Here is a 27,830-nt window from a genome sequence, read left to right as displayed (position 1 = left end):
GACCTTCTGCATGCTAAGAATGTTGCTCTATCTGCCAAAGTCCTTCCCAAGCATTGGGGAAAAGTGCAGTTACAATCCTTCACTACCACAATAATGCAGTCGAGTTTCCCATAACTGTAGGGCTCATTAGCTGCATCAGTCACAATGGCACAATTAATTAATTAATCTGTATTTCTTTATTAGTTTTATACATATACAGTACATTTTATTTTTATGTCTGTCAAAATGAACTGCTTAAGGCCCAATCCTATCCTTGAGATACGCTGGTATATCTCTATGTATGCTGGGGTAACATAGCCCGCTAGCATAGAAACTGCCCACCAATGAACGCACCACAGATGCCAGTGCAACGTCAGAAAAATATTGCACTGCTGTAACTCGGGCATCATTTGGACACCAGTGCAACACCACCAGCAGTGAAAATGGGCCGTAAATGGGGGTGTGATGTTGGAGGGATGAAGAGGAGATAACATATGCCAGATCCTGGTCCTCTTTCAGATGATGGATAAGCCCCCAATGCTGGAAAAACGCTATGCAAATATCTGAGCTTGTATGGGTAGGAGGAACCCAATAGGGAAACACACCAGAAAATTGCACCTTCTGTCACTCCCCCCACCTAGCCCACTTTCCTACAATGGCGCACAGGATGCAGACTGCAGTTTGCAGCCAATCAGCCAACCTAGTACCAAAGCTCCTGCCAGGGAGACTAAAGATTAAATGTCCAGTCTGGTGTCATTTAATCTTTGTATCTTACTCTGGTATCTCTGGAACTATGGTGATAGGAACCATGCTAAAGGGCACCTTATGGCACATTTGTGATGGCTTTGCTGGTGCAGCAACCACTGCACCAATGCACACCACAATAGGACTGGTTGGTTGGCAACCTTCAGTCTCCAAAGACTATGGTATAAGCCTACAGCACCCGGTATTCCCAGGCGGTCTCCCATCCAAGTACTAACCAGGCCTGACCCTACTTAGCTTCCAAGATCAGATGAGATCAGGCATGTGCAGGGTAACAGTTGCTGCACAATAGTCATTTGTTAAAACCACTTCATATCCAAGTAATCCTACAACAGTCTTGTAGGATAGTTATTATTACATAGGCACACACACCCCATATCACAGAAGATGTGTTTGCTGAGACGAGTGGCTCATCTAAGGGCACAATCCTAACCAGGTCTACTTAGAAGTAAGTCCTATTTTGTTCAGTGGAGCTTACTCTCAGGAAAGTGTGGTTAGGATTGCAGTCTAAGGGCACAATCCTAACCAGGTCTACTCCGAAGTAAGTCCTATTTTGTTCAATGGGGCTTACTCTCAGGGAAGTGTGGTTAGGATTGCAGCCTAAGACTACAGAACGAGGATATCCTAGTTTAGCCATTATGGTCCAGAACTTTGCTGTGGAGAGAGATCTTGAGTGAAGCTATCAAGGTTGACAGGGGATTGTAAGCTGTTTGGTCTCCTTTGTCCCTCCCTCCCGCTGCCTTTCTTCATTTCATCTGGCATAAAGAGTGCCCACACACCCATCCTTTTATATTCTACTATTGTTGCTTTGGTTGTTTTTCATGAAAGCATGAAAATCTATAGTTTAAGTTTGCACAGTTATGTTTGGATATATATCTAGCACACCGTCTTATAGTGGCCAATAAGCAAAACTAATGGAGTGCAGGGAAAACATTATGTTGTCAGCATAATGCAGTCAAAGTCTGTACATTGTTTTTTGGTATGGAATAATCCATCACTAAGTAAAGACAGGATCTCCTTCAAATTCACAGCAATTAAAGATTAGACTGTCAGCGACAAAGGTAATGAAAAGCTAACACTACACTACTCTCAAATTCAAAAAGTGGTAATGTAGACAAGTCCCAAGAGACTATGTGCACAATCCACAAGTCATACTTTTCATGCATTTCTCCGTTTTAATTAATGCCATGTAAAGTTATCAGCATACTGACCCTTATGCCTAACCTTTAATGCTACATTTCTGTGCAATTTCAGGCCAGTGGTAGGCTGCTTTGCATTTTGCAATTTGTGGATGTGAGCAGATGCATGAACTCAAGCTTCGCCTTACAGCCACCAATTCTAATTGGCAAAAAGAAGCTTGCACAGCTTTCTCTATAGAGAACTGCATAGACTCCAGATGCAAGGAAGACTCTCTTCCCACTGAGGTGATGCAGTGGGAAGTCCCTCTAATGTGTTAAAGCTTTCATCAGAGAGTAGAAGTGCAAGTCAATTTGCGTTTCTGCTTACCTATGAGATCACAGCCTGTGAGGTCTGGCTGCACCAGTTGATTCACTGACTGCCATAGAGTTTGAAAAGCCACAGGAGCCTGAATGGAAGGAGTTGATCAATAAGCAACCTGGTGTCCAAGACTGGTGTTAGGAACTGCGGGGCCTAATTGGAAACACTTTTGTGGGGCCCCCTCTAATTTTGCAGGGCCCCCTTCTGCTAATTTTTTTTAGCTCTTAGCCTGAATGGAGCTAGACCAAGAAAAAAAAGTCTGTTACTTCTCTGCAGGTGGATAGGACTCCTGTACCTTTAGTGGCACAGTGCGCGCCCAGTCTGCAGTGCTCCCTGGCTCTCGCCCATTGCCATCTGCAGCAGCCCACTCTGGAGCAGGTTGGGGGGGGGGGGAGGATGGCTCTGGGAGCTGTGAAGGCAGGGAAAGAGCAATATGCTGCCACCTTCAAGGCACCAATTCCGGGCTAACTGATAGAAGCGGTGGGTGGGAGCTGCTTCCAAAGTGACCCAATTTCAGGCTCACTGGAAGTAGCAATGAGCAGAAGGGCAGCATGAGGCCCCCAACTTTCCCTCTTGGGGGGGGGAGGGCGGACACTGCAGTGGAACTGCTGAGGACCAATGTTCAGTCCACTGTGGCAATGGTGCAGTCTTGAAAACACAGTGGACCCTGATGAGTGTTGTTTGTGCAAATACAAAGTGTTTGCTGAGTGTGCTTTGAGTTCCCTTTGTGTGCTGAGTACTGTTTCACCATGGTTTCCATTACCAAAGTTTGAGAGATCAGAGAGGTATGGCCAAGGGTGACCAGATACAATGGAGGACAGAGTGCCTATACCAGGGGTGTCAAACATAATGCCTGGGGGCCGGGTGTGGCCCGCGGAAGCTTTTTATCCAGCCCTCAGGATCTCAGCTGCTGAGCAGTGCTGTTACTGCTAAAAGGGCAACCCCCACGAAAATTGGGCTCTCCCATATCTTGAAATATGATAAAGATTTGCATGTTTTGTCATTTGTAAATGAATTCCTAAGTGAGAAAAAGTGCTTATTTTTGGTTATGAGTTGTTTTATGACATCACTTTCTGCCTAACAACATCGCTTCCGGCCCTCAGCAGGCATCACAAATGCCATTCGGCCCTTGGTATGAAACGAGTATGACACCCCTGGCCTATACCTTTAATCACTGTATAGAAGAGGGAATTTTGGCAGGTGCAGCTCAACATGGTTTAAAAAGCTGCACCTGCCAAAATCTCCTCTTCAATACTTCAGAGGTATTGGCACTCTGTCCTCCATTGTATCTGGTTACCTTGGGTATGGCCCTATGCCACACACCTTATGATGTGAGCTATAGTCTTCTAGGCAGCGGTTTATATACTGGAGTTAGTTTGCTGTGATTGGCTGCCAAATATAAGATACTATATTATATAAGATACAGACTATATCAAATATAGTCTGTATATTCTGTATCCCACTAAACCTCAAAACCTCTGTTGTATAAAAATGGGCAGAATCATGGTGGGGGGGGGAGCAGAAGGTGCAATTTGCTGCTGTTTTTCTTTTCCCCTTTGTTCCTTATGGGGTTATTCCTTCCTACACCAGTTGTCACTGGCATGGCATATTTCTGGAGTCAGGGGCACCTCTGTTGAATGAAGATGGCTTCAGATATGGTATACGTCAACTTCTCCTTGTGCTTCTCATGTCCCTCCCCCATCTCCTCCCTGTTTTTGTCTCTCTGCTAGTGAAATTACCCTGGTGCCCAATGATATCTGAACTATGTTGACATGGCATTTTTCTGACACTGTGCCAGCATCCATGGTGTGCCAGCAGGCGGGCTTCTACACTGGCAGGACCGCCATTGTGCTAGCATATTTAGGGATATGCTGGCTTATCTCAAGGATAGGATTGGGCATTAAGGTATAGAAACACAGTGACATATCAGCAAAGAGAAAGTTTTAACCAAAGTCTTCTCTCCCACTAATTCAATCGTTCTGCCAGATCTCCAAGTGGCTAAAACTTCTTATTTATTTTTGGCACTAAGTCCCACAGTGAATAGCAATTTTCAACTCTAGACATTAATTGCATAGTCTTGAAAATTAATGACTAAGGTTTAAAGCTTCACTCAAGTTATAACCCCCCCCAAAAGCACTAGATATTAAAATAATAATGAAAAACATTCATCCCTCCAAATTATATGAAATCCTCATCAATAAATCTCTAGAACACAAGCTTCTTGGTTGACTAAATTAAAAATGAATTACAAGAACTCAGCTTGTACCCAGCAGTATTTTCCTGTAGATTACTAGATGACAGTTTTTAAAATCAGTTGGCAGCTTTAGGCTATTACATGAAGAATTGAGTTCTTGGCTGGAACGAAGTTACTCAGTCGTTTCATGCTACTGTTCAATGTATTCCATGGGGTCCTCTAGGATTAAGACTATAATTTAGATTATAGCTTTTCGGGGAGCGGAAGATGACATGATAGAGCATCACGTGGAACATGCACTGAATTTATCCCATTCATTTTTCCATCCTACTAAACCTCAAAACCTGTTTGAGAAGGGACACTGGGACAGAAAAAAAATGAATATCTGTACCACAGGCAGCAACTCTGTCATCCAATCTAAAGTCTCAGGAAAATAATTGTGCACATATAGCCTATGAGACTACAATATTTGAGATGTTGGTTCATGTACTGTTAGGTGACATTGGGAAACAGAATATTTTCATATCAGAAAAGTCAGTAATTTCGATCCACATAATGTTAACAGTCACACAGTGCAACTCTGCAGAAGCTGTGGCTTAGGTCTAATTATGCTGCTGGTACACTGGAGATATTGGTCGTATATCATAATAATTGTAATCTTGAACATACCCTGCTGACTGCAACAGATGTAATTTGGCATTCTAAAATTCTTACAGCACAATCCTATCCATGTCAGTTCAGAAGGAAGTCCAATTTGTTTCAAACGAACTTACTCCCAGGTAAGGGAGTACAGCATAGTATTGCAGCCTCATATTCCAAAATAATCCTATTTTTCCCAAACCACAAAAAATTGAATCTGAAAGAAAAGTCAGAGTGGTTATGCTCAAGATTAGTCTTTTGGGACCAAATCAAAAGCCAGTTGGTGGACATTAAATCAGATCTTTAATCCTTTGTGATTGGGGAAAGATTACATTTCTCTTTTAAAAGTTGGTGTTATCCAGTCCTAATCAAACTCTAAAGGTATTATGGTTTCAAACAAATCAGGATTTGAGCCATATATAGCTAGTCACAGACCTATATACACTGCTGAAATTCACTGCATGCATTTTCCTTAACAATGAAGTTAGAGAGTTCTGACTACTTTGTAAGGACTGTAAATCCCCCCAGAGCATTCTGATTGATTAGTTATGATGAAAAATTCTACCACTGGAAATCAACAGGGATTTCAGGAAGATAAATGAGCAATCAACAGGTGGAGAATGAGAGCAGATGTGCTTTCTGAGATACAGAAATCATAGAGAACTGTAGAAAGGGGAATAAGTGTGCGGACTCCATTATCTGTTTTCACAAGGTACCACCTAAAGTACAAAGTGGAGGGCCAGAATGTGATGTATAGCTTGATCCTATCCACATTTATTCAGAAGTAAATCTTGAATTCAATAGGGCCTCCTCTAAAGTAGGATTGTATACATAGGAGGATATTTAGGATTGGAGTGGCAATGTCTCCAATAGCTGAATTTGCACAAAAAATTACAAATAGGGTTAGGTACTCTTGTAGGGCTTTCTGAAAACATTGATTATGCCAAACCAAAATAATTGGTTCCCCAAAGTACCATGTGTGGAGGAAATGGAAGAGTGTGATGAAGTTCAGTCATTCATAAACGAGAAATACTGAAAATATGTTTCTAGAGTTCAAGCACTAAGTTCAAGCTTGCTTTCTGCATTTTATCTTAATAAGTCAGCACATTTCCCTGTCGTGACAAAATCAGGTCACTTAGCAAACCCATCTATGTATAATGCATAGTTGCACAGCTGGCCCAGAATAAAATACCCTGTATCTGCAGGTATAGCCTGCCTTCCCACAAAAAGGTACTCAATCATAAGAGCAGTTATCCCTATTTATTACCTCTTTTGCAGACATGCACATCAGAGGGCTAAAAGAGAGGAGCAACTCAGAGAGGAGTTTTAGTGAACAATTTGCTACAGTCTCACAATCTGGTTGCTCTGTTAAATTTGGAAAGACTCTCAACTCTTATGAACAATACCATCATGTTATATATCATTGAAAAGGTAATTTAATGCAGAATGCAATGAAACAAACTGCACTGGAATATCTGTATTCTATCAAAAGTTATGGCCAATTAACCAGAAAATGAAAACACAACTGCCTTGTGGAACAAAAAGTGGATTTGCTTAACTCCAAACTGACCTGTGAGACCGATTGTTCTGAGTGCCAATGAGATGTTGTTATGATACAGCATGAAACCAATAACTTTTTATTTAATTAAATTTGATTTTGTCATGAAGGGGGGGCTACAAAATCTTTGACTTCAGGTAGCAGATATATGCTTTAGCTATGCCACTGACTGGGGGGATGCAGCAGAGCAAGTGGGTGGTGAGCTGCTGGGGGGGAGGAGGTGGGTTCCTACCAATTTTCACCTTTTAAAAAGCCCAGGTGTGATGTCACTTCCGGTTGTAACATCACTTTCGGGGCAACATTTTGAACTTGGCTACGCCACTAGCTATTCCACTGATCCCCTGTAACTTACTTTCATGACCAGGGCTGAAGCCCAGACAATGCAAAGAGCATGTCTGAGCACATGCAGACGCCTTTCCCCAGCCCTTCAGCCAGGTCCATAAGTACATACGAAGGGCCCCACTGCATCATTCCAACGGCCCATCTGGTCCTGCATTCTGTAATCTCACAGTGGCCCAATAAATGCCTCAGGGCCCAATCGTATCCAACTTTCTAGCACCGGTGCAACAGCAATGCAGCCCCAAGATGAAGGAACAAATGTTCCCATACCTTGAAGAGGCCTCTGTTAATGCCTCCCCACCACAGGATGCAGAGCACACCCCATTGGCACAGCTACACTGGCACTGGAAAATTGGATAGGATTGGGCCCTCAGGGAGCACACAAGACAACAAGATACTTGCATCCTGGTGCTACTCCCTTGCAGCTGGCATTCTGAAATACCCTACTTCTCAAATCAGGAGGTTTTACACCTACCCATCAGGGTCCATAACCTGTGATGGTTACAGACTTTTGGACTTTTCTTCTAGAAATCTGTCCAGTTCCCTTTTAAAGGCCTCAGGGCCAGATGCCATCACCACAACCTGTGGCAAGGAGTTCCACAGATTAATGACGCGCTGGGTAAAGAAATATTTTCTTCTGTCTGTTCTAACTCTCCATTCAGTTTGAGTCCCCTGGTTCTTGTGTCCATCCATTGTGCATTCACTCAGAAAATGCAATTAGCTCCACCAGATTCACTCTGAAGTCACAGCGGGAGCTTCAGGGCCCAATTCTCTGTGCATGTCCACTCAGAAGCCAGTTCCATTAGGGTCAAAGTGGCTTGTTCCCAGGAAAGTGTGGACAGGATTGCAGCCTCAGGGCCCAACCTATCCAACCTTCCAGCACTAGTGCAGCCCCAAGGTAAAGAAACAAATGATCCCATCCCTTGAGGATGCCTCTGTGACTGTTTCCACCACAGCATGCAGTGCATGCCCCATTGACACTAGAACACTGGATGGGAGAGGGCCCTCAGGCTACAATCCTGACCACACTTTCCTGGGAGTAAGCTCCACTGACTAAAACGGGATTTACTTCTGAGTAGACAAGCCTAGGATTGGGCCCTGAGGGTGCAAGCCCCTCTGCTTGGAGTGGGGTTTGCTGCCAACCCTGGGCACCTTTTCTCCTACAGACAGCCCCACAGATCCCAGTGCCACCGACTGCCAAGAAGCAGGCGCCTTGCCGGGCTGGAGAGAGGCGAGGCCGCCCAGCCCTTGCACAGCAGCAGGTCTGCGCTGGGGAAACGGGGCGCCGCAGGGCAGGGAGGCAGCCCGGGGTGACCGAGGGATGCTGCGAGGGCTGCGCAGGGGCCCTGCTCCGGGCCAGGGAGGAGAGAGCCTGCGAGAGCGCAGCCGGCTGGCTGGCTGGGCGTGAGGGTCCGGCCGGCTGGGAGGGAGCCTCCCCCTGGCCGCCCTCCTCTTCCTCCTCCTCCTTCCCCGCCCAGCAGCCTGGGCCGGGCTGGGCCCAGAGTCGGAGGCGCCGGGGAGAGCCCCGAAACTTTGCCGAGTGGGGCCATGTGGCTGCTGTGGCTGCTCCTGGGCTCGGCGGGTGAGTGAGCGGGGGGGGGGGGGGAGCGACTGGCGTGCGCTCTTGCGCCGGGCTGCCCGCTGGGGGAAGGGAAGAAGCCCAGGAGGTGGGACGGGCTCCTCGTGCTGGCTGCACGGGCAGGCGGGGACCCTCGCCCCGCACTGGCGCCTTTCGCCCGCTTTGTGTGGCTTCCTTCCCTCCCCTTCCCTCCCCAGGCGGGGGGCAGAAGGCGTGGGCTGCGCAGCGCGGCGCAGGCTCCCCGGGGGCTGCCAGCCCTCTGGAGCAGCGCTGGGATGGGGGGGCTGCTCAGCTCGTCAGAGGGCTCAGCCAAGGCTGGCACTGCCATCGCTTTGGAGATCGTTTGCACCAGCCACTTCTAAGAACAGCCCTCTCCGGGGGGGGGGTTAAGTACCATCCCACTAAGTTGGGGGAGGGGAAGATTTCTCCCCTCCCTCCAGCAGTGAGGCAAGCTACTCAGAGAGTGATGCCAACTCCTTCTTGGCTGAAAGTTCTTCTGCAACCCATCTTTTCTAGTGTATTGGTTACAACGTGGCTTGTGATTCTTTTCCTCTCCAGCAGCCCAACAGGTTATTGGCGACCAACACTTAGCCCTGTGTGGGAGGGAAGGAGAAGCCTCTTCTTGCAGGAATAACCATTCAATAATGCAAGAGATTGCAAAGTACCTTTTCAGACTGACATGGGGCTAATGATCCCCCAGTACAGCGATTTTCAGCCACTGTGCTGGGGCACGTTGGTGAGCCACGAGTGGTCTGCAGGTGTGCCGCAGCAGTTTGGACGAGGGTAATTTATTAGTAGGGTCCCCCACCAGCAGCATAGTGCGCCTTGTCGAAGTCAAAAAACCGATGATGTGTCTTGACAATTTTAGTGTCAGCGTGTGCTGTGAGATGAAAAAGATTGAAAATCGCTGCCCTAGTAACTTCTAGTAACTTCTTCTGTGTGAATTTTTCTGGCCTGTGATTCGAGTTGGTCAATTGTGCTAACTTTCAAGAGGGACTCTGTGTTTTAAAAAGCCTGGAACCGGCTGTCCATCAGTTCCCAAGGGAATGTTAGTTTTTGGCTGGTTTTTGTCATGTGCTGTTGACGTTTTCCTCTCCCTGGAAGTTTTGATTGTAACTCTCTCATTCCTGTAGTTGTGTGTGTTACTATTGAGATCTGGGGGCCATAGGTCAATCTTTGTTCTGAAGAGTTTTGTTTTGGCTTCTTTCCTTACTCTGATCCACTCCTAATAGTGCCGGAGCTTAGCCCCAGGTAAAACAAAAATATTTTACTTCTGGCTCCCAGCTGCATGCTGCAGGTGGAAGCTATGTGCATATGAAAGGTTGCCTATCCCGAGGAGAGGTGCTGTAGCGCAGCTGGTTTCTGGCAGCAAAATGTTCTTGCGCTAAACTTGTGTACTGCTACATGTGTTCCTAGGGAGAAGAGGTATATGCTATGTGCCTGTGGAGAGAGGAACCTGCAAGTGTGTCTGAACTTTGGAATGACAAAGTTGGAAATGACTAGAAAACTCTAGTCCACCCCCCCCCCCCGTTTGCAAACGAAACACCCACCCCCACCAGTTCCATTGATACAGTCCAGGCAATACAAGGCCATGATCAGATGCTTGGAGTACACAGAGCATCTAGTTCCAAACAAGCAAGTTGAATTTGTTTTTTGGGAAGCGCTTTCCGATGTTGGGAAGCACTAGGTTTTGACATCTGAAGGTACGTACTGTCAGCTCTAGCGCTGCTTTATAATCCCTCTGTTGCTGGAATACCTCTTGCAACATCTGCCCCTGTTGCTCGGTGAGTCATTGGCCAAACTGACTCCAGTCGATGGGGTCTGTCATCCTGGAGGAGAATTTCTGTTAATGGGCCTCCTGCCTGGTTATCTCAGAGGAACTGGGTTGTCCCTCGTGCCCTTCCTTTCCCTGGGGCAGCACCCAGAGGCTTTGAGGAGAGACCTAGGCTGAGGGGCACTGGCAAGTTTGGTGTTGGCCTCAGAGTCAAAGGTGGGAGACTACATAACTTTCCCTCTCTCCTCTGCCTCCTGGGATACCCTTCCCTAAGTGTCGGGGTTCCTGCCTCTGTCAGAAAGCAAGGAGTTTCCTAGCCCTCCTTCCGTCCACCTCCTTGGCCTGATTGTGGTTTCTGAGCTACACACTGCCCTTTTTCCAACCCCTTCCTGTCCCTCCTCCCCTCTTTCCCCTGCCACCCACCCACTTCCGGCTCCTTTCCTCATGGTCCTGGGTCTCCCTGAGCCTGGCTGTGGCCTGCAATACAAGGTAACTGCCATCTTGCCCTGGGCTGTTGTTGGTTGAGGCCACTGTGCCTCAGCCTGGGCCTGTACTTACAGCCCCACCCCAGGGTTGGGCATGGTATTGTGAGGAGGTTGTGCGGCCAGGTGCCCGTCGGGCTGTGTCCCCTCATAGCTAGTGTCATTAGCTTCCCACTCTTTGGACAGGCAGCTCGACTGCCCATTGCTGCCGGGGGGATTGCCAGGGGCTTGTCCCCCTTGCAGATAAGTCCATTGCTGGACATGTACTATATATTTGTCCTCAGATATAAATAGTGTTGTGGTTTGTATAGGCCTTTGACAGACCAGAGCTCTTATAGATGCAGCTGCTACAGATATACCTGTGCAGCTGTTCAACAATGAGTGATAGTGAACACTCAGTTTTAAAGGAACTGATTAGTGTGTACCACTTTATGAAGATTTTTTTCCTTTATGGACTATACAGAATTAAAGAATGTGAAGCCACATAAGCTGTCAAACATTCTGAAAATTCAGAAGTGGTTTGTGCTCCAAGAAAAATGAAAAAAAAAAATGAACACTTAGGTTCGAAGGCCTGTCTGAACACTACTGTTAATGAGAAGCCTGGAAAAATGTCTCTTCTGAAAATCCGTTTCGTTGCACATGTGTACACCTTTTCTCACTATTGGAGCATTTCATGCAACTGCTAAGTTTTATGTGCAAAACTGCATCCTGGTCACCTCATCAGCACTTGCACTTAGATGTTCCACTGTCTTTTGCCGGCATATTTAAGCAGTGGTGTTGGAGGTAAATCTCTTCTCATATAATGCATCATTCCCATTGAAGATGATCTGTTTGTCTCCTGTCTGTAATGGTACTTGATGATAAGCCCTGTAACCGTGATACTTCTTGGGGTGGATGTTGACAGAAGTCGCTGGGTGTATAAAGGATTTCACTGTATAATGTGGCCATTAAAAGCTTGTTTGTAAAGCTCATCTAAGTTCTTTCATGTGTTGCACCATATCACATGAGTGGTTTTTCTCCAGTGCCTTTTGTCACCTTTTGTTGCTTTCTTTCTGACCACATTGAGCATAAACGTTTCAGAGAACTTTTTCAAGTGCCACATCTTTACCTATGCGATATAATGTGGAAGTAACATCCCAGCTTGTTATTGCATGAGCAAAAAGTTCATTTCTTAACCTCTTAATGTTCTAAAAATTACTTTATCCCATGTGTACACGTGCATATTCTTGACCAAGGAGCAAACGTTCTTCTTAATAAAGTAGCATTAAGAGAGCTATGCCATCTGCTAAGATGATTGTCAGCCCAATCCTAACCTGCACTGGAACAGGCAGGTCAGTTGACCTGTGCTTTATCTGTTGCAGGTTTGAAGGTGGAGGGAGCGCAACTTGGAGTAAGGAGACACGTCCCCTTACTCTGAGTAATTTCCTAGCACTGCAATGGGGCTACTTGGTTCTGCACCAACAAAATCACTGGCATAGGTTCGAGCAGTCCGGTGTAATGCCAGGCTGCTTGGGAAGGGGGTGAGGATCTGTCCAAAATGCCAGAGGCCAGTCCTGCCCCCCTCCCAGTCCTGGTCCACCCACTGGCCCGTCCTCTGCCACCCAAAACACCCCCACTGTGCCGTCTCCTCCCTCCCCAACCCCTTGCTCTGGCCGTCCTTGGCAGATGCTACTTTACTGGGTCCTGGTGGCATGGAGGCTGGATGCGCCCTCCACAGGCTGGTGCGTGTCCTCATGCCACCCTAACCAGCTCTCCTGGAGGCACAAAAGTGCTTTATGGCACATTTACAACGTGCCCAGGCCAGTGCCAGCCCCACAAACACTCAGGGTTGTGCTCAGAGCAATCCACAATGGTCTTAGCTGTTTTCATGTAGCATCACTTGGAACTTGAATGACTGTGAATCCTGTTTCATAAAGGTGCAGCCAGCATGTTCAGATATCCTGTTCTTTTGCTCTGAAGTTTCAGCTGCAGTTCTGTTGAGCTTGCATCCTGTCATTCAGTGGCATTTACAAAGGGGCTACTTTTATGGTTGTCAAAGACAATGGTTGCTCTGGGATATTTTTTGGCTATGTAAGTTGTCAGTAACATCACACTACGACTCTCTTTTTTGAGCACTCTATGCGGAGGAGTGCTTTCATCTTCTGAAATGTATTTAATTGTTCCCTCAATGATGTTGCACTTGACAGTGATAGACTTTGATGGTTTTGGTTTGTTTGGAGCTTAGAATATTAAGACTAATCAAATAGTGCTACTGAATAGGTGCAAAGTCAATACCAGAAACATAAAGAAGCTGACATTCTGTACTCTGTGCATGAACAGTATTTTTTAAGTTGTCATTTGTACAGCTTTATCTCTTCTCTTGAATGTAAGCCCTCTTAAAGACTTCCCAGTCATTGTTTCTGTAGCACTTTGCTTCCAAGGTCTCCTTTTCTGTATCAATAATTGATTGCCCTCAATTGCAGGTCCGTTTAATAGTAATTCAACAGTTGTTTTCACATCCTTGAAGTTGCATTGTTCCCTTGCATCAGCAGGTTGTGTTTTTACTGGTTCTGTAGCATTTCATTATAGTCTCACTTGAAATACTAATTTTACAACAAGATGGGTGTGAAAATGTGCACAATTAACTCTACATTTCTGGGATGCTAATAATACTAGTTAGTATATCCATTGTTTTCAACTGTCTGATCAGTACTTTATTGAATGTTTGTTATTTTTATCCCACCTTTCTCCCACACTAAGGGGAACTCAAGGCAGCTAACAATGTAGAAACATAAAAAATACAATTCATACATATTAAAATGTTAGAACAATAAAAACACCCAGGATCCCAACTATTAAAATGTATATCATTAAAAACACTAGCCGCCAGTATCAATTAAAAGCTTTCCTGAATAAAGAAAGTCATGAGGCCCCGGTCTCCAGAGAGGGAGCCATTCTTAATTTCAAGGGAATGTAAGTGAGGCACCACCACAGAGAAGGCCCTATTCTTAACCGCTGTCCCCCTCGTCTTTACTGGTGGTGTCACAGACAAGAAGGCCCCTTCAGATGACCTGAGAGGATGAATAGGGATTATATGGACAAAGGCACTCCCTCGGATTTCCTGGCCCTGAATCATATAGGGCTTTAAAAGTCAAAATCAACACTTTGAATTTAGCCCGGAAATGAACTGGCCTCCAAAGCAGCGGCCCGACTGAGTTGAACTGATGAGCTCCAACAACCACACAGGTGGCTGTATTCTGCACTAGTTGCAGTTTCTGAACTGTCTTCAGAGGCAGCCCCATGTAGAGTGTGTTACAGTAATCGAATCTAAATGTCACTAGGCCATGGGTCACTGTGACCACATCTGAGTGACCCAGGTATAGTCAGAGCTGGGGAATCACCCAAAGCTGAGCAAAGGCCCACCTGGCCACAGCTGCCACCTTGGGTCTGTTTATTGGAGGCAGGAATCATTAATATCTCTAGATAGCAGAAAGCATTAATTTATCATTATCTCGGAGATGTATAGGTGAGATAGCAATACTTTCAAACCAAAACCTTAAGGGTATTATTTGCACAACTCTAAATTGATATGTTTGTTGGATAGACTAGATATTACTTGGAAAGTGTTTGATGGAGCTGGTAAGAAAACTGAGAACTCCCATGTTGTCAAATTATTATTTTCCCCCCGCTAAAGATTAGCAAATATCTATACCTGGGTACAAAATGATAATGGTGAGTATGATGCTACTTAATGCAATGAATTAATACTTATAATTGACGGAGATAGATTTACCTTTCAGTAGGAGATAATTGACTGGAATGTTATGATAGTGGCAGAGGTGAACTGCACACTTACAAAGGGTTGTATATATAGCTATGTCAGAATGATTTCCTAGGAATGCTATCTGTACATGTGCTAGAACATTATGAAATAATGATTCCATAGAGCTGCCAAATTGCTCATGCACGAAGACAGTTTGTTGTAGCAGGCATAAGTCTCTTAATCAAAGCCTGGCACCCTGCTTGCATTTGCATCTTTAATGTAGGTATGAATTATGCAATGTGATTTTTACTGGCACCCCACCCAAGTATCCGTGTAAAACATATAAAACACATTTGCTTTGTGCAGCTATATTTGGTATTGAATACCTTCTTGATGATGAAGTGATGACAGACGGGGCAGGGGGGAAGTGTGGGACAAGGACAGCGGCAGGATCAAATTAAAAAAATTTAAAGAACTTCAGTCCTTTAGTGGAAGTTTCCATGGCAAGCATAGTTCCTCTTGGCCTAGATAGAAAGAGAGTTGTATCAGACATAATATTCATAGAGTCATGTAATATAGTTAAGTTTTATAATTGAATGTCGCCATCATATAATTTTTCTTGTGGTTAGATCCACAAGATTACCTTGAAGTAAAGATCTGTTTAATATTGGAAGCTTCCAAAAAATGGTTCTAGGTGTTCTTCCAATGCCTATAAAATTTTATTTGGAAATGGAGATAGCAGCTGTTTGTGGATACATGTTTGCCCTGCTATATGTGTTCTTGGCTCTGCATTATTACTGTAGGGCAAAGTAGTTTGCAATAATTAGTTGTAATAATTACTTAGCAACTTTCTCTCCATATATTCTGGTCTAAAATAGAACTCTTGGATCAAAACTGGCCAAAGCATAGAAACGGCAAACTTTTTTTTCTCTCCAAATGCAAGGCTGGTAAAGGTCACTTTTCAAGGTGGTTTTTTTGGGATTAAAAAACGCATGCTTATTGAGTGTGGTTCGCATCTCACTGGTATAGTTCACACAATATCTTCCTTTACTTATAAGAACATAAGAACAGCCCCACTGGATCAGGCCATAGGCCCATCTAGTCCAGCTTCCTGTATCTCACAGCGGCCCACCAAATGCCCCAGGGAGCACACCAGATAACAAGCGACCTCATCCTGGTGCCCTCCCTTGCATCTGGCATTCTGACATAACCCATTTCTAAAATCAGGAGGTTGTGCATACACATCATGGCTTGTACCCCGTAATGGATTTTTCCTCCAGAAACTTGTCCAATCCCCTTTTAAAGGCGTCTAGGCTAGACGCCAGCACCACATCCTGTGGCAAGGAGTTCCACAGACCGACCACACGCTGAGTAAAGAAATATTTTCTTTTGTCTGTCCTAATCCACCCAACACTCAATTTTAGTGGATGTCCCCTGGTTCTGGTGTTATGTGAGAGTGTAAAGAGCATCTCCCTATCCACTCTGTCCATCCCCTGCATAATTTTGTATGTCTCAATCATGTCCCCCCTCAGGCATCTCTTTTCTAGGCTGAAGAGGCCCAAACGCTATAGCCTTTCCTCATAAGGAAAGTGCCCCAGCCCTGTAATCATCTTAGTCGCTCTCTTTTGCACCTTTTCCATTTCCACTATGTCTTTTTTGAGATGTGGCGACCAGAACTGGACACAATACTCCAGGTGTGGCCTTACCATAGATTTGTACAACGGCATTATAATATTAGCCGTTTTGTTCTCAATACCCTTCCTAATGATCCCAAGCATAGAATTGGCCTTCTTCACTGCCGCCGCACATTGGGTCGACACTTTCATCGACCTGTCCACCACCACCCCAAGATCTCTCTCCTGATCTGTCACAGACAGCTCAGAACCCATCAGCCTATATCTAAAGTTTTGATTTTTTTTTATTTTCTACTTTTCTCTTTTACACTCCTAGAACTACCCGTGAGAGTTTAGAGAAGTCCTTAAATACTGAATAATTTATGTAGATAGCTAACAAACCCAAAATGAACAACTGAAGGAAGCAAATACTTATTATACCAAATACCCCCCAGATCCTGATTATTGGGAAAACCCTAGAAATGTAAAGACATTTTTAGCCTCTATTTTTTTCTTAGAATCCTATAGTGGGCTCCATTCCAATATCTAATTTAAATATCGTTTCCAATTAAGAAATCCTGCATATAGTACAATTGATATCATGTCATCAACATAACCTGACCTTAATAAATTGATTCCCCTTTTCTTGGCACCACAGCTGTGCTTGCTGAGCTTGCCAAAATACAGCCGCGAACCAGCTCAAAACATGTACAACCAAATCACTTGTGTTGCAGACCATGCCTGTTCAAAATTTGCCTGGAGATTTGCCTGGAGAGTAAAATATAGTGTTGCTGTACTGCTAAATTCTGTGCACATTTAATCTTAGACAGGGAGAGTAATGTCCACTTTTCTATATTGTGTGTGCACACAGAACACTTGCAGTGCAATCCTGTTTATGTCTATTCCGAAGTAAGGGTCACTGAACTCAGTGAGCCTTATTCCCCGGTAAGTGTGTATGGATTGCACCTTGAGTGATTTTCTATAAGTATACGGACTGCACTGTACACCTGTTGGGTGCGTTTGATACCTTCTAAAGTTAATTCTGGGAAATCTTGTCATGTAAGATTCCTTTTCTTATTGGAAGACTCTTGTTTCTTTTGGGTACATTGTAGTTAGTAATTGTGGTATTGTTTGACACTTCAGTCTGCAGCTTTATTTCATCAGAGTCCTTTTGAGTAGGCTGGTGGCAGCAAAGACTTGGATACCCTTCAGTCTTGTAAGAGCTTAACGACAGGGTTACGTTCTCCAGTCCCCGTTGTTATGCGCTTAGGTCATTAAGTGAACTTTCAGTCCAATCTATTGTCTTTCTGGTGTAAACAGACACTCCCTGCCAGAAACTAGCCGGCTGCTCAGGCTACTGGAGATAGATTGCCTCCTCTTTGCATTAAGAGCAGTCACTCTGCTGCAGGCTATGGGAGATATGATTGCCTCATTAAGAGCAACTTTATTGTGCTTTGATCACTGTCATATATGCAGTCCGTTGTTAAGCAAATGGTTGTTAAGCGTCACGCGCCTGTATATTTTTGTGTGACCCTTCTGCACAGTCTAGAAGTAACTTGGGTATCTGTGATGCTCTTAAAGGAGTAATATTTAGTAATTGTGTACAGGGTTTTTCGTTTTGTTCTCCTATAATCTTCAAATCAATACAGTACGTTTTCTATGTTCTAGACCAGGGGTGCCCAAACCCCGGCCCTGGGGCCACATGCGGCCCTCAAGGCTTCTCAATGCAGCCCTCAGGAAGCCCCCAGTTTCCAATGAGCCTCTGGCCCTCCGGAGATCTGCTGGAGCCCGCACTGGCCCGACGCAACTGCTCTCAGCATGAGGGCGACAGTTTGACCTCTCACATGAGCTGTGGGATGAGGTCTCCCTCCACTGCTTGCTGTTTCATGTCTGTGATGCAGCAGAGGCAGCAAAGGAAAGGTCAACCTTGCTTTGTGCAAGGCCTTTGATAGGCCTTGAGCTATTGCAAGACCTTCATTCATTCATATAAGTTCATCTTTAATATATTCATTTATGTAAACTTATGCAAATTTTTCAAATATTAAATGTAAATTAATTCTCCCCCCCCTCCGGCCCCCGACACAGTGTCAGAAAGTTGATGTGGCCCTCCAGCCAAAAACTTTGAACACCCCTGTTCTAGACAAAAACAATGGAATGCTGTTTCAAATATTTTAACATAATTATTCTTTTCACTTGCTTGTGCTAACTCAGATTTCATTTACTTGCTTGTTTTCATAGCACTTGCTTGTGCTAACTCAGATTTCAGATTCAGATTCACTTGCTTGTGCTAACTCAGATTTCATAGCACTTGCTTGTGCTAACTCAGATTTCATAACTCATTTGCTTCTTTCTTTTTTTAAGTTCCCTCTCTCCACTGTCACAGCTGAAAAACTTTCATATGAAAGTTAAGGCTAGGTATACAGTTTTTGTTTCATGATTTTGACATGGGGGGAGGTTTGAAACAATGAAATCTTCACATGAAACCTGACATAACAAGGTTGTAGAATAGGTGCGTAAGAGCATAAGAACAGCCCCGCTGGATCAGGCCATAGGCCCATTTAGTCCAGCTTCCTGTATCTCACAGCAGCCCACCAAATGCCCCAGGGAGCACACCAGATAACAAGAGACCTGCATCCTGGTGCCCTCCCTTGAATCTGGCATTCTGACATAGCCATTTCTAAAATCAGGAGGTTGCACATACACATCATGGCTTGTAACCCGTAATGGATTTTTCCTCCAGAAATTTGTGCAATCCCTTTATAAAGGCATCTAGGCCAGATGCCATTACCACATCCTGTGGCAAGGAGTTCCACAGACCAACCACACACTGAGTAAAGAAATATTTTCTTTTGTTTGTCCTCTCTCCCAACGCTCAATTTTAGTGGATGTCCCCTGGTTCTGGTGTTATGTGAGAGTGTAAAGAGCATCTCTCTATCCACTTTATCCTTCCCGTGCATAATTTTGTATGTCTCAATCATGTCCCCCCTCAGGCGTCTCTTTTCTAGGCTGAAGAGGCCCAAACGTTGTAGCCTTTCCTCATAAGGAAGGTGCCCCAGCCCAGTAATCATCTTAGTCACTCTCTTTTGCGCCTTTTCCATTTCCACTATGTCCTTTTTGAGATGTGGCATCCAGAACTAGACGCAATACTCCAGGTGTGGCCTTACCATTTATTTTATAATATTAGCTGGTTTGCTTTCATTACCTTTTCTAATGATCCCAAGCATAGGATTGTCCTTCTTTACTGCCGCACATTGGGTCAATACTTCAATCGAGCTGTCCACCACCACCCCAAGATCTCTCTCTTGATCTGTCACAGGCAGCTCACAACCCATTAGCCTATATGTGAAGTTTTGATTCCCCCCCCCCCCGATGTGCATGATTTTACACTTACTTACATTGAATTGCATCTGCCATTTTGCTGCTGATTCTGCCGGTTTGGAGAGATCCTTCTGGAGCTCCTGACAATCACTTCTGGTCTTCACCACTCGGAAAAGTTTGGTGTTGTCTGCAAACTTAGCCACCTTGCTACTCAGCCCTTTTTCCAGGTCATTCATGGTTGTAAAGCACTGGTCCCAGGACAGATCCTTGCGGCATACTGCTTTTCACCTCTCTCCATTGTGAAAATTGCCCATTAACACCCACTCTCTGTTTCCTGATCTTCAACCAGTTCTCAGTCCATGAGAGGACCTGCCCTCTGACTCCCTGACTATGGAGTTTTTTCAGTAGCCTTTGGTGAGGGACCGTGTCGAATGCCTTCTGAAAGTCTAGATATATAATGGCTGTGGGTTCTCCCGCATCCACATGCCTGTTGACCTTTTCAAAAAATTCTGTAAGGTTCGTGAGGCAAGACTTACCCTTACAGAAGCCATGCTGATTCTCGCTCAGCAAGGCCTGTTTGTCTATGTGTTTTGAGATTCTATCTTTGATGAGGCATTCCACCATCTTACCCGGTATAGATGTTAGGCTGACCGGCCTATAGTTTCCCGGGTTCCCCCTCTTTTCCTTTTTAAAGATCGGTGTGACATTTGCTATCCGCCAATCCTCTGGCACCATGGTCATTTTAAGAGACAAGTTGCATTTTCTAGTCAAGAGATCAGCAACCTTATTCTTCAGTTCCTTAATAACTCTTGGTTGCATGCCATCAGGGCCCGGTGACTTATTGATCTTTAATTTATCAATGAGGTCTGAAACATCTTCTCTTTTAACCTCTATCTGACTTAACTCCTTGGTCAGGAGGGGCCGTTCGGGCAGCGTCATCTGCCCGAGGTCTTCTGCCGTGAAGACAGATGCAAAAACTCATTTAATTTCTCTGCCATCTCTAAGTCCCCTTTTATCTCCCCTTTCCCTCTCTCACCATCCAGAGGGCCAACTGCTTCTCTGGCGGGTTTCCTGCTTCTAATGTATCTGAAGAAGCTTTTATTATTCCCCTTAATGTTGCTGGCCATGTGTTCCTCATAGTGTCTCTTGGCCTCCCATATCACCTTCTTACATTTCTTTTGCCACAGTTTTTGTTCCTTTTTCTTCTTATTAGGGCAAGACTTCCATTTACGGAAGGAAGCTTCCTTGCCCTTTACGACCTCTCTAACTTGGGTTGCTTGCCATGCAGGCATCCTCCTGGACTTAGTGGAGCCCTTCCTCCTTTACCTTATACACTTCTGCTGGGCCTCTATTACTGTTGTTTTAAACAGCATCCATGCCCTCTGGAGAGACTGGACTCTTTTTACCTTCTCTTTCAACGTCCTTCTAACCAGACTCCTCATTTGAGGGAAATCAGCTGATCGGAAGTCAAGAGCTTTTGTGACAGATTTGCCTGGTATTCCTCCCCCGACGTGCATGTTGAAACGGATTGTTGCGTGGTCACTGTTCCCTAATGGCTCAGTAACATTTACACAGCCAATTCTGACCAATCCTAACCAATCCTGAGTACCGCACAATATTAAATCCAGTGTCACCTGTCCTCTGGTGGGCTCCATGACTAGCTGTTCTAAGGCACAGTCATTTAGCATGTCAAGAATTCTGGTCTCTTTTTCGTGGCATTGGCATTGGCAACCTTCAGTCTCGAAAGACTATGGTATCGTGCTCTGAATGGTGGATCTGGCACAGCATCTAGTGTGGCTGAAAAGGCCAATCCGGGAGTGACAATCCCTTCCACACCGGGAGCAAGTGCAGTCTGTCCCTGGTCTGTCTCCCTGGCTATGGGCCTTCCTTCTTTGCCTCTTTGCCTCAGACTGTTGGCAAAGTGTCTTTTCAAAGGGTTCCACTAAATCCAGGAGAGTGCCCGCATGGCTAACCAGCCAAGTTAGAGAGGCTGTGAAGGGCAAGGAAGCTTCCTTCCGTAAATGGAAGTCTTGCCCTAATGAAGAGAATAAAAAGGAACATAAACTGTGGCAAAAGAAATGTAAGAAGGTGATAGGGGAGGCCAAGCGAGACTATGAGGAACGCATGGCCAGCAACATTAAGGGGAATAATAAAAGCTTCTTCAAATATGTTAGAAGCAGGAAACCCGCCAGAGAAGCGGTTGGCCCTCTGGATGGTTAGGGAGGGAAAGGGGAGATAAAAGGAGACTTAGAGATGGCAGAGAAATTAAATGAGTTCTTTGCATCTGTCTTCACGGCAGAAGACCTCGGGCAGATACCGCTGCCCGAACGGCCCCTCCTGACCGAGGAGTTAAGTCAGATAGAGGTTAAAAGAGAAGATGTTTCAGACCTCATTGATAAATTAAAGATCAATAAGTCACCGGGCCCTGATGGCATACACCCAAGGGTTATTAAGGAATTGAAGAATGAAGTTGCAGATCTCTTGACTAAGGTATGCAACTTGTCCCTCAAAACGGCCACGGTACCAGAAGATTGGAGGATAGCAAATGTCACGCCTATTTTTAAAAAGGGAAAGAGGGGGGACCCAGGAAACTATAGGCCGGTCAGCCTAACATCTATACCGGGTAAGATGGTGGAATGCCTCATCAAAGATAGGATCTCAAAACACATAGACGAACAGGCCTTGCTGAGGGAGAGTCAGCATGGCTTCTGTAAGGGTAAGTCTTGCCTCACGAACCTTATAGAATTCTTTGAAAAGGTCAACAGGCATGTGGATGCGGGAGAACCCGTGGACATTATATATCTGGACTTTCAGAAGGCATTTGACACGGTCCCTCACCAAAGGCTACTGAAAAAACTCCACAGTCAGGGAATTAGAGGACAGGTCCTCTCCTGGATTGAGAACTGGTTGGAGGCCAGGAAGCAGAGAGTGGGTGTCAATGGGCAATTTTCACAATGGAGAGAGGTGAAAAGCGGTGTGCCCCAAGGATCTGTCCTGGGACCGGTGCTTTTCAACCTCTTCATAAATGACCTGGAGACAGGGTTGAGCAGTGAAGTGGCTAAGTTTGCAGACGACACCAAACTTTTCCGAGTGGTAAAGACCAGAAGTGATTGTGAGGAGCTCCAGAAGGATCTCTCCAGACTGGCAGAATGGGCAGCAAAATGGCAGATGCGCTTCAATGTCAGTAAGTGTAAAGTCATGCACATTGGGGCAAAAAATCAAAACTTTAGATATAGGCTGATGGGTTCTGAGCTGTCTGTGACAGATCAGGAGAGAGATCTTGGGGTGGTGGTGGACAGGTCGATGAAAGTGTCGACCCAATGTGCGGCGGCAGTGAAGAAGGCCAATTCTATGCTTGGGATCATTAGGAAGGGTATTGAGAACAAAACGGCTAGTATTATAATGCCGTTGTACAAATCTATGGTAAGGCCACACCTGTAGTATTGTGTCCAGTTCTGGTCGCCGCATCTCAAAAAAGACATAGTGGAAATGGAAAAGGTGCAAAAGAGAGCGACTAAGATGATTACGGGGCTGGGGCACCTTCCTTATGAGGAAAGGCTACGGCGTTTGGGCCTCTTCAGCCTAGAGAAGAGACGCTTGAGGGGGGACATGATTGAGACATACAAAATTATGCAGGGGATGGACAGAGTGGATAGGGAGATGCTCTTTACACTCTCACATAATACCAGAACCAGGGGACATCCACTAAAATTGAGCGTTGGGAGAGAGGACAAACAAAAGAAAATATTTCTTTACTCAGCGCGTGGTCGGTCTGTGGAACTCCTTGCCACAGGATGTGGTGCTGGCGTCTAGCCTAGACGCCTTTAAAAGGGGATTGGACGAGTTTCTGGAGGAAAAATCCATTATGGGGTACAAGCCATGATGTGTATGCGCAACCTCCTGATTTTAGGAATGGGTTAAGTCAGAATGCCAGATGTAGGGGAGAGCACCAGGATGAGGTCTCTTGTTATCTGGTGTGCTCCCTGGGGCATTTGGTGGGCCGCTGTGAGATACAGGAAGCTGGACTAGATGGGCCTATGGCCTGATCCAGTGGGGCTGTTCTTATGTTCTTATGTTCTTATGTTCTAAACTGGGAAAGGCCATGCTGCACAGCCTGCCTCCAAGTAGGCCGCTCAGAGGCCAGGGTTTCCCACTTGTTGAGGTCCATTCCTAAGGCCTTCAGATCCCTCTTGCAGATGTCCTTGTATCGCAGCTGTGGTCTACCTGTAGGGTGCTTTCCTTGCACGAGTTCAACATAGAGGAGATCCTTTGGGATCCACCCATCATCCATTCTCACGACATGACCGAGCCAACGCAGGCGTCTCTGTTTCAGCAGTGCATACATGCTAGGGATTCCAGCACATTCCTGGGCTGTGTTGTTAGGAACTTTGTCCTGCCAGGTGATGCCGAGAATGCGTCGGAAGCAGCGCATGTGGAAATCGTTCAGTTTCCTCTCCTGTTGTGAGCGGAGAGTCCATGACTCGCTGCAGTACAGAAGTGTACTCAGGACGCAAATTCTGTAGACCTGGATCTTGGTATGTTCCGTCAGCTTCTTGTTGGACCAAACTCTCTTTGTGAGTCTGGAAAAGGTGGTAGGTGCTTTACCGATGCGTTTGTTTAGCTCAGTATCGAGAGAAAGAGTGTCGGAGATCGTTGAGCCAAGGTACACAAAGTCATGGACAACCTCCAGTTCATGCGCAGAGATTGTAATGCAGGGAGGTGAGTCCACATCCTGAACCATGACCTGTGTTTTCTTCAGGCTGATCGTCAGTCCAAAATCTTGGCAGGCCTTGCTAAAATGATCCATGAGCTGCTGGAGATCTTTGGCAGAGTGGGTAGTGACAGCTGCATCGTCGGCAAAGAGGAAGTCACGCAGACATTCAGCTTTTTCGTGTCCAGAAAACAAATTGACCCAGTTGATGTGAGGATAATTGAAGTCTCCCATGATTACAACCCTGTCCCTCCTTGACACCTTCCTGATCTGTTTCCTCATTTCAAGGTCCCCTTCTGGTTTCTGGTTTGGAGGACAATAGCATACCCCCAGTATTACATCGTTCCTCGAACCTGGTAATTTAAGCCACAGCGATTCTGTGGTGGAGTCGGACCCGCATTCAATCTCTACTTTGCTGGATCCCACCCCTTCTTTAACATAAATGGCTACCCCACCACCAACACGCCCATCCCTGACCCTCCTATAGAGTTTATAGCCCGGGATTGCGGTATCCCACTCGTTCTCCGCATTCCACCATGTTTCTGTTATGCCCACTATGTCAATGTTTTCCCTAGTCACCAGACATTCCAGCTCTCCCATCTTTGCTCGGAGACTTCAGGCATTCGCATAAAAGCACTTGTATATGAAGTCCTCCAAGATGGGCTGCTTATTATCTCCTTTATCCTTGCAGTCTCTCATTTGCTGGATGGGCTATCACATCCCATCATGTTTCCACTTCCACTTCCTACTCCTACTTTGACCCTGCCTTGTTCTCTAACCTCTCCATCCTCATTCCATAGGGATGAGAAGTCCCGAACCGGATGCCCCTTAGCTCCTGTCAGTTTTTCCCCAGGGATCATTTTTAAAGCTGCTCTGCCACCTTTTTAATGTTATGCGCCAGCAGTCTGGTTCCATTCTTGTTCAAGTGAAGCCTGTCCCTCTTGTACAGGCCCCGCTTGTCCCAAAATGTTTCCCAGTGCCTAACAAATCTAAACCCCTCCTCCCTACACCACCGTCTCATCCACGCATTGAGACCCCTGATCTCCCCTGATCTCCGCCTGCCACATAAAACGTCTGTGTGAAATGGCTTTATACTGTTGTGATCCTGAGCATGTTAACATGGAAGTTCCACTTAAATCAATGGGACCTATATAAAAATAGATGTCCTTAGGACTGGGATATAAATTTGGCTTGAAACTGTTGCCTTGGCAATTTTCTGCAGAAGTCTTAAGAATCATGCTGAATCTAGCAAAGTTACAAGTCAGAAAACGTCCTTATGTTTTTTCTGTCTGTATTACTCCTGTTTCTACCCATGGGGTGGGTAGGGTGGTAGAGCAGGGGGTGTCCAAACTTTTTTGGCAGGAGGGCCACATCATCTCTCTGACACTGTGTCGGGGGCTGGGGAAAAAAAGAATTAATTTACATTTCAAATTTGAATACATTTACATAAAATATATTAGAGGTGGAACTTATATGAACAAATGAAGGACTTGCAATAGCTCAAGGTCTATAAAAGGCCTTGCAAAAAGCAAGGCTGGCCTTTCCTTTGCTGCCGCTGCTGCAGCACAGACGTGAAACAGAAAGCAGTGGAGGGAGCTCTCATCCCACAGCTCACATGAGAGGTTGAACAGTCGTCCTCACACTGAGAGCGAGGGCCAGAGCGAGCTCCAGCAAGTCTGTGGAGTGCCAGACCATTGGAGACTGGCGGCTCCCTGCGGATTGAATTGGGAGTCTCTGTGGGCCACAAATGGCCCTTGGGCCGGGGTTTGGGCACCCTGTGCTAGAGAAGCCTTCTTACATTGTGGTACAGAGCCTGAAAGTAGAATTTTTATTACACAACCTGCCGGTACCATTGATGATCAGGCTTTATAATAAAATCTGTACCTCCTTTACAATAGCAGCTTTAGTTACAAAGTGCATGTGTTCAAGTGTGGCAGAGACATCACATATGAAATAGAAAGAAATATGTTATATTCAAGAATGGAATATCTTATAATTTTTGTTAACAGTTTTTTCAGGAAATAACACATTTATGATAGAGTGGTCTGCCAATTTGTTCTCGCCATCGATCTTGTCGTGGCAGAGGGTCAGGGATCTTCTGAACTGGGGTGAGGGACAGGAATTTGTTCCTGGTGTGCTCAACTTTGTAGGTCCTTTCTACATCTTTCAAGTTTTGGAAGATCTTTTAGTCCTTTCCTAGTTTGGGAGAAGAGTTAAGGATCCCACATGAACAAAAAGTGAGCTTCCTAGTGGTGATGTAACAATTTTATCCTTATTTTCACTATAAGTACTGTAAAAGAAAATTCAGGAGTCTGTTACATCTTGATTAACATCGCATCTTGAATGATTACTAAGTAGTGTATGTACAGATAAAATGGCTTTGCAAACCATATCTGAATTGTGGGCCACTGGCTGCTTTCTGGTCCCTGAACTGTTTTAAGCAAATACAATCTACCTCTTAAGTGAACGTAATCAAGACTCTGTTTGCAGTTTACGGGCAAGGTGGGAAGAATTTGCAGACCTGCCACTTGCCAACAATGCTTCTTTCATGCTGTTTTTCAGAAACTCAGGATGAACTAATGTTGCCTTTTCTGTTGTTTTCATTTTAGTAGCACAGCAAAACTGATGGAATTTTTTTTTCTGTACGTGTTCTTAGTACAGCAAGAGCAACAGGAGCTGCATCATGCTCAGAAACAAATAATGTTGTTAAGGTTTGCTGCTAGGCACGATCAAAGCCTCTGAGTGTTATGGGACTGAAGTTGAATCAACAGCCTGTAGTAGAGGGAGGAGAAAGTGATAGGGCTGCTGTTGCCTTTGCATGAGTTAGTGAAAAATGAGTAGCACCTCTGCTGTCCTAATGTAGTACTATTGGAGTACTACCTTGTCCTAATGTAGACAAGGTAGTACTATTGGAACAGTAGTTGAATAAGCAGACTAAGGGCACAAGCCTAACCACGTCTACTCAGAAGTAAGTTTTATTTTGTTCAATGGGGCTTACTCTCAGGAAAGTGTGGTTAGGATTGCAGCCTAAGTGAGTCAGATATGGCTGCTGAAAGCCTGTTCCATTTATAATATAAATGACTACAGTAAAGGCAAATCGGTATGCTGTAGAACACCGTTTAGCATATATAGCAATACTTTTAATAAAGCTGCTCCTTTACCACTCTTTTGCTCCAATGTCCTTCATCCAAGATTGATTGACAGCTACCACTGCTGATGAGTGTGGTATATTCTGGCCAGTGAGCACTAGTTTCCTGCCTTATCTTCTGTTTCAGACACTACTCAGCTTTTGAAAAATGAATGCATTGTTGGAGGTATTGCTGCATGCAGTTGGAAAGGTGGGTTGTTTTTCATGGTAGATGCTGCACACCTGAAGAGCTGCACCAGTCTTGAGATTTTCAGATCCTTTAACATTTTTAGTAGGTAGAAAAGGCTTGAAAAGGCAGTTCAGATAGTTAACTTCCACCTTATACCAAACTGTTACTTACTCTAGGAAAGTAGCTTCCTTTTACAGCAGGGGCCTCCAAACTACTACCCACAGTGCACAGAGAAAGTCCTCTTGGGCATGATTCAGTGGGGGCAAAGCTTTATCATTCTGCCCTGACGCCTCCCGTCTTTGTCAAATCATTGCAGAAACTTGTGC

The 27,830-nt window shown here is 45.2% G+C and overlaps 1 protein-coding gene and 1 pseudogene across 1 annotated transcript in view; one reads left to right on the top strand and one right to left on the bottom strand.

Moving 5' to 3' along the window:
* Positions 1–910: 910 nt before the first annotated feature.
* LOC136637242 (5S ribosomal RNA) lies at positions 911–1,030 on the bottom strand (annotated as a pseudogene).
* A 7,420-nt stretch (positions 1,031–8,450) lies between these two features.
* Positions 8,451–27,830, top strand: part of LDLRAD3 (low density lipoprotein receptor class A domain containing 3) — a 206,045-nt gene continuing 186,665 nt past the window's right edge. Inside the window, exon 1 of the mRNA XM_066635423.1 lies at positions 8,451–8,550. Coding sequence (XP_066491520.1) covers positions 8,517–8,550 — 34 coding nt within the window. The 5' untranslated portion in view covers positions 8,451–8,516. The remainder of the gene's footprint in view (positions 8,551–27,830) is intronic.

Source organism: Tiliqua scincoides, chromosome 1 (assembly GCF_035046505.1).
Source record: "Tiliqua scincoides isolate rTilSci1 chromosome 1, rTilSci1.hap2, whole genome shotgun sequence".
In the NCBI taxonomy this organism is placed as follows: Eukaryota; Metazoa; Chordata; class Lepidosauria; order Squamata; family Scincidae; genus Tiliqua; species Tiliqua scincoides.
The sequence above is the reverse complement of the archived record's forward strand: the minus strand, read 5'-3'. Positions and strand labels throughout refer to the sequence as shown.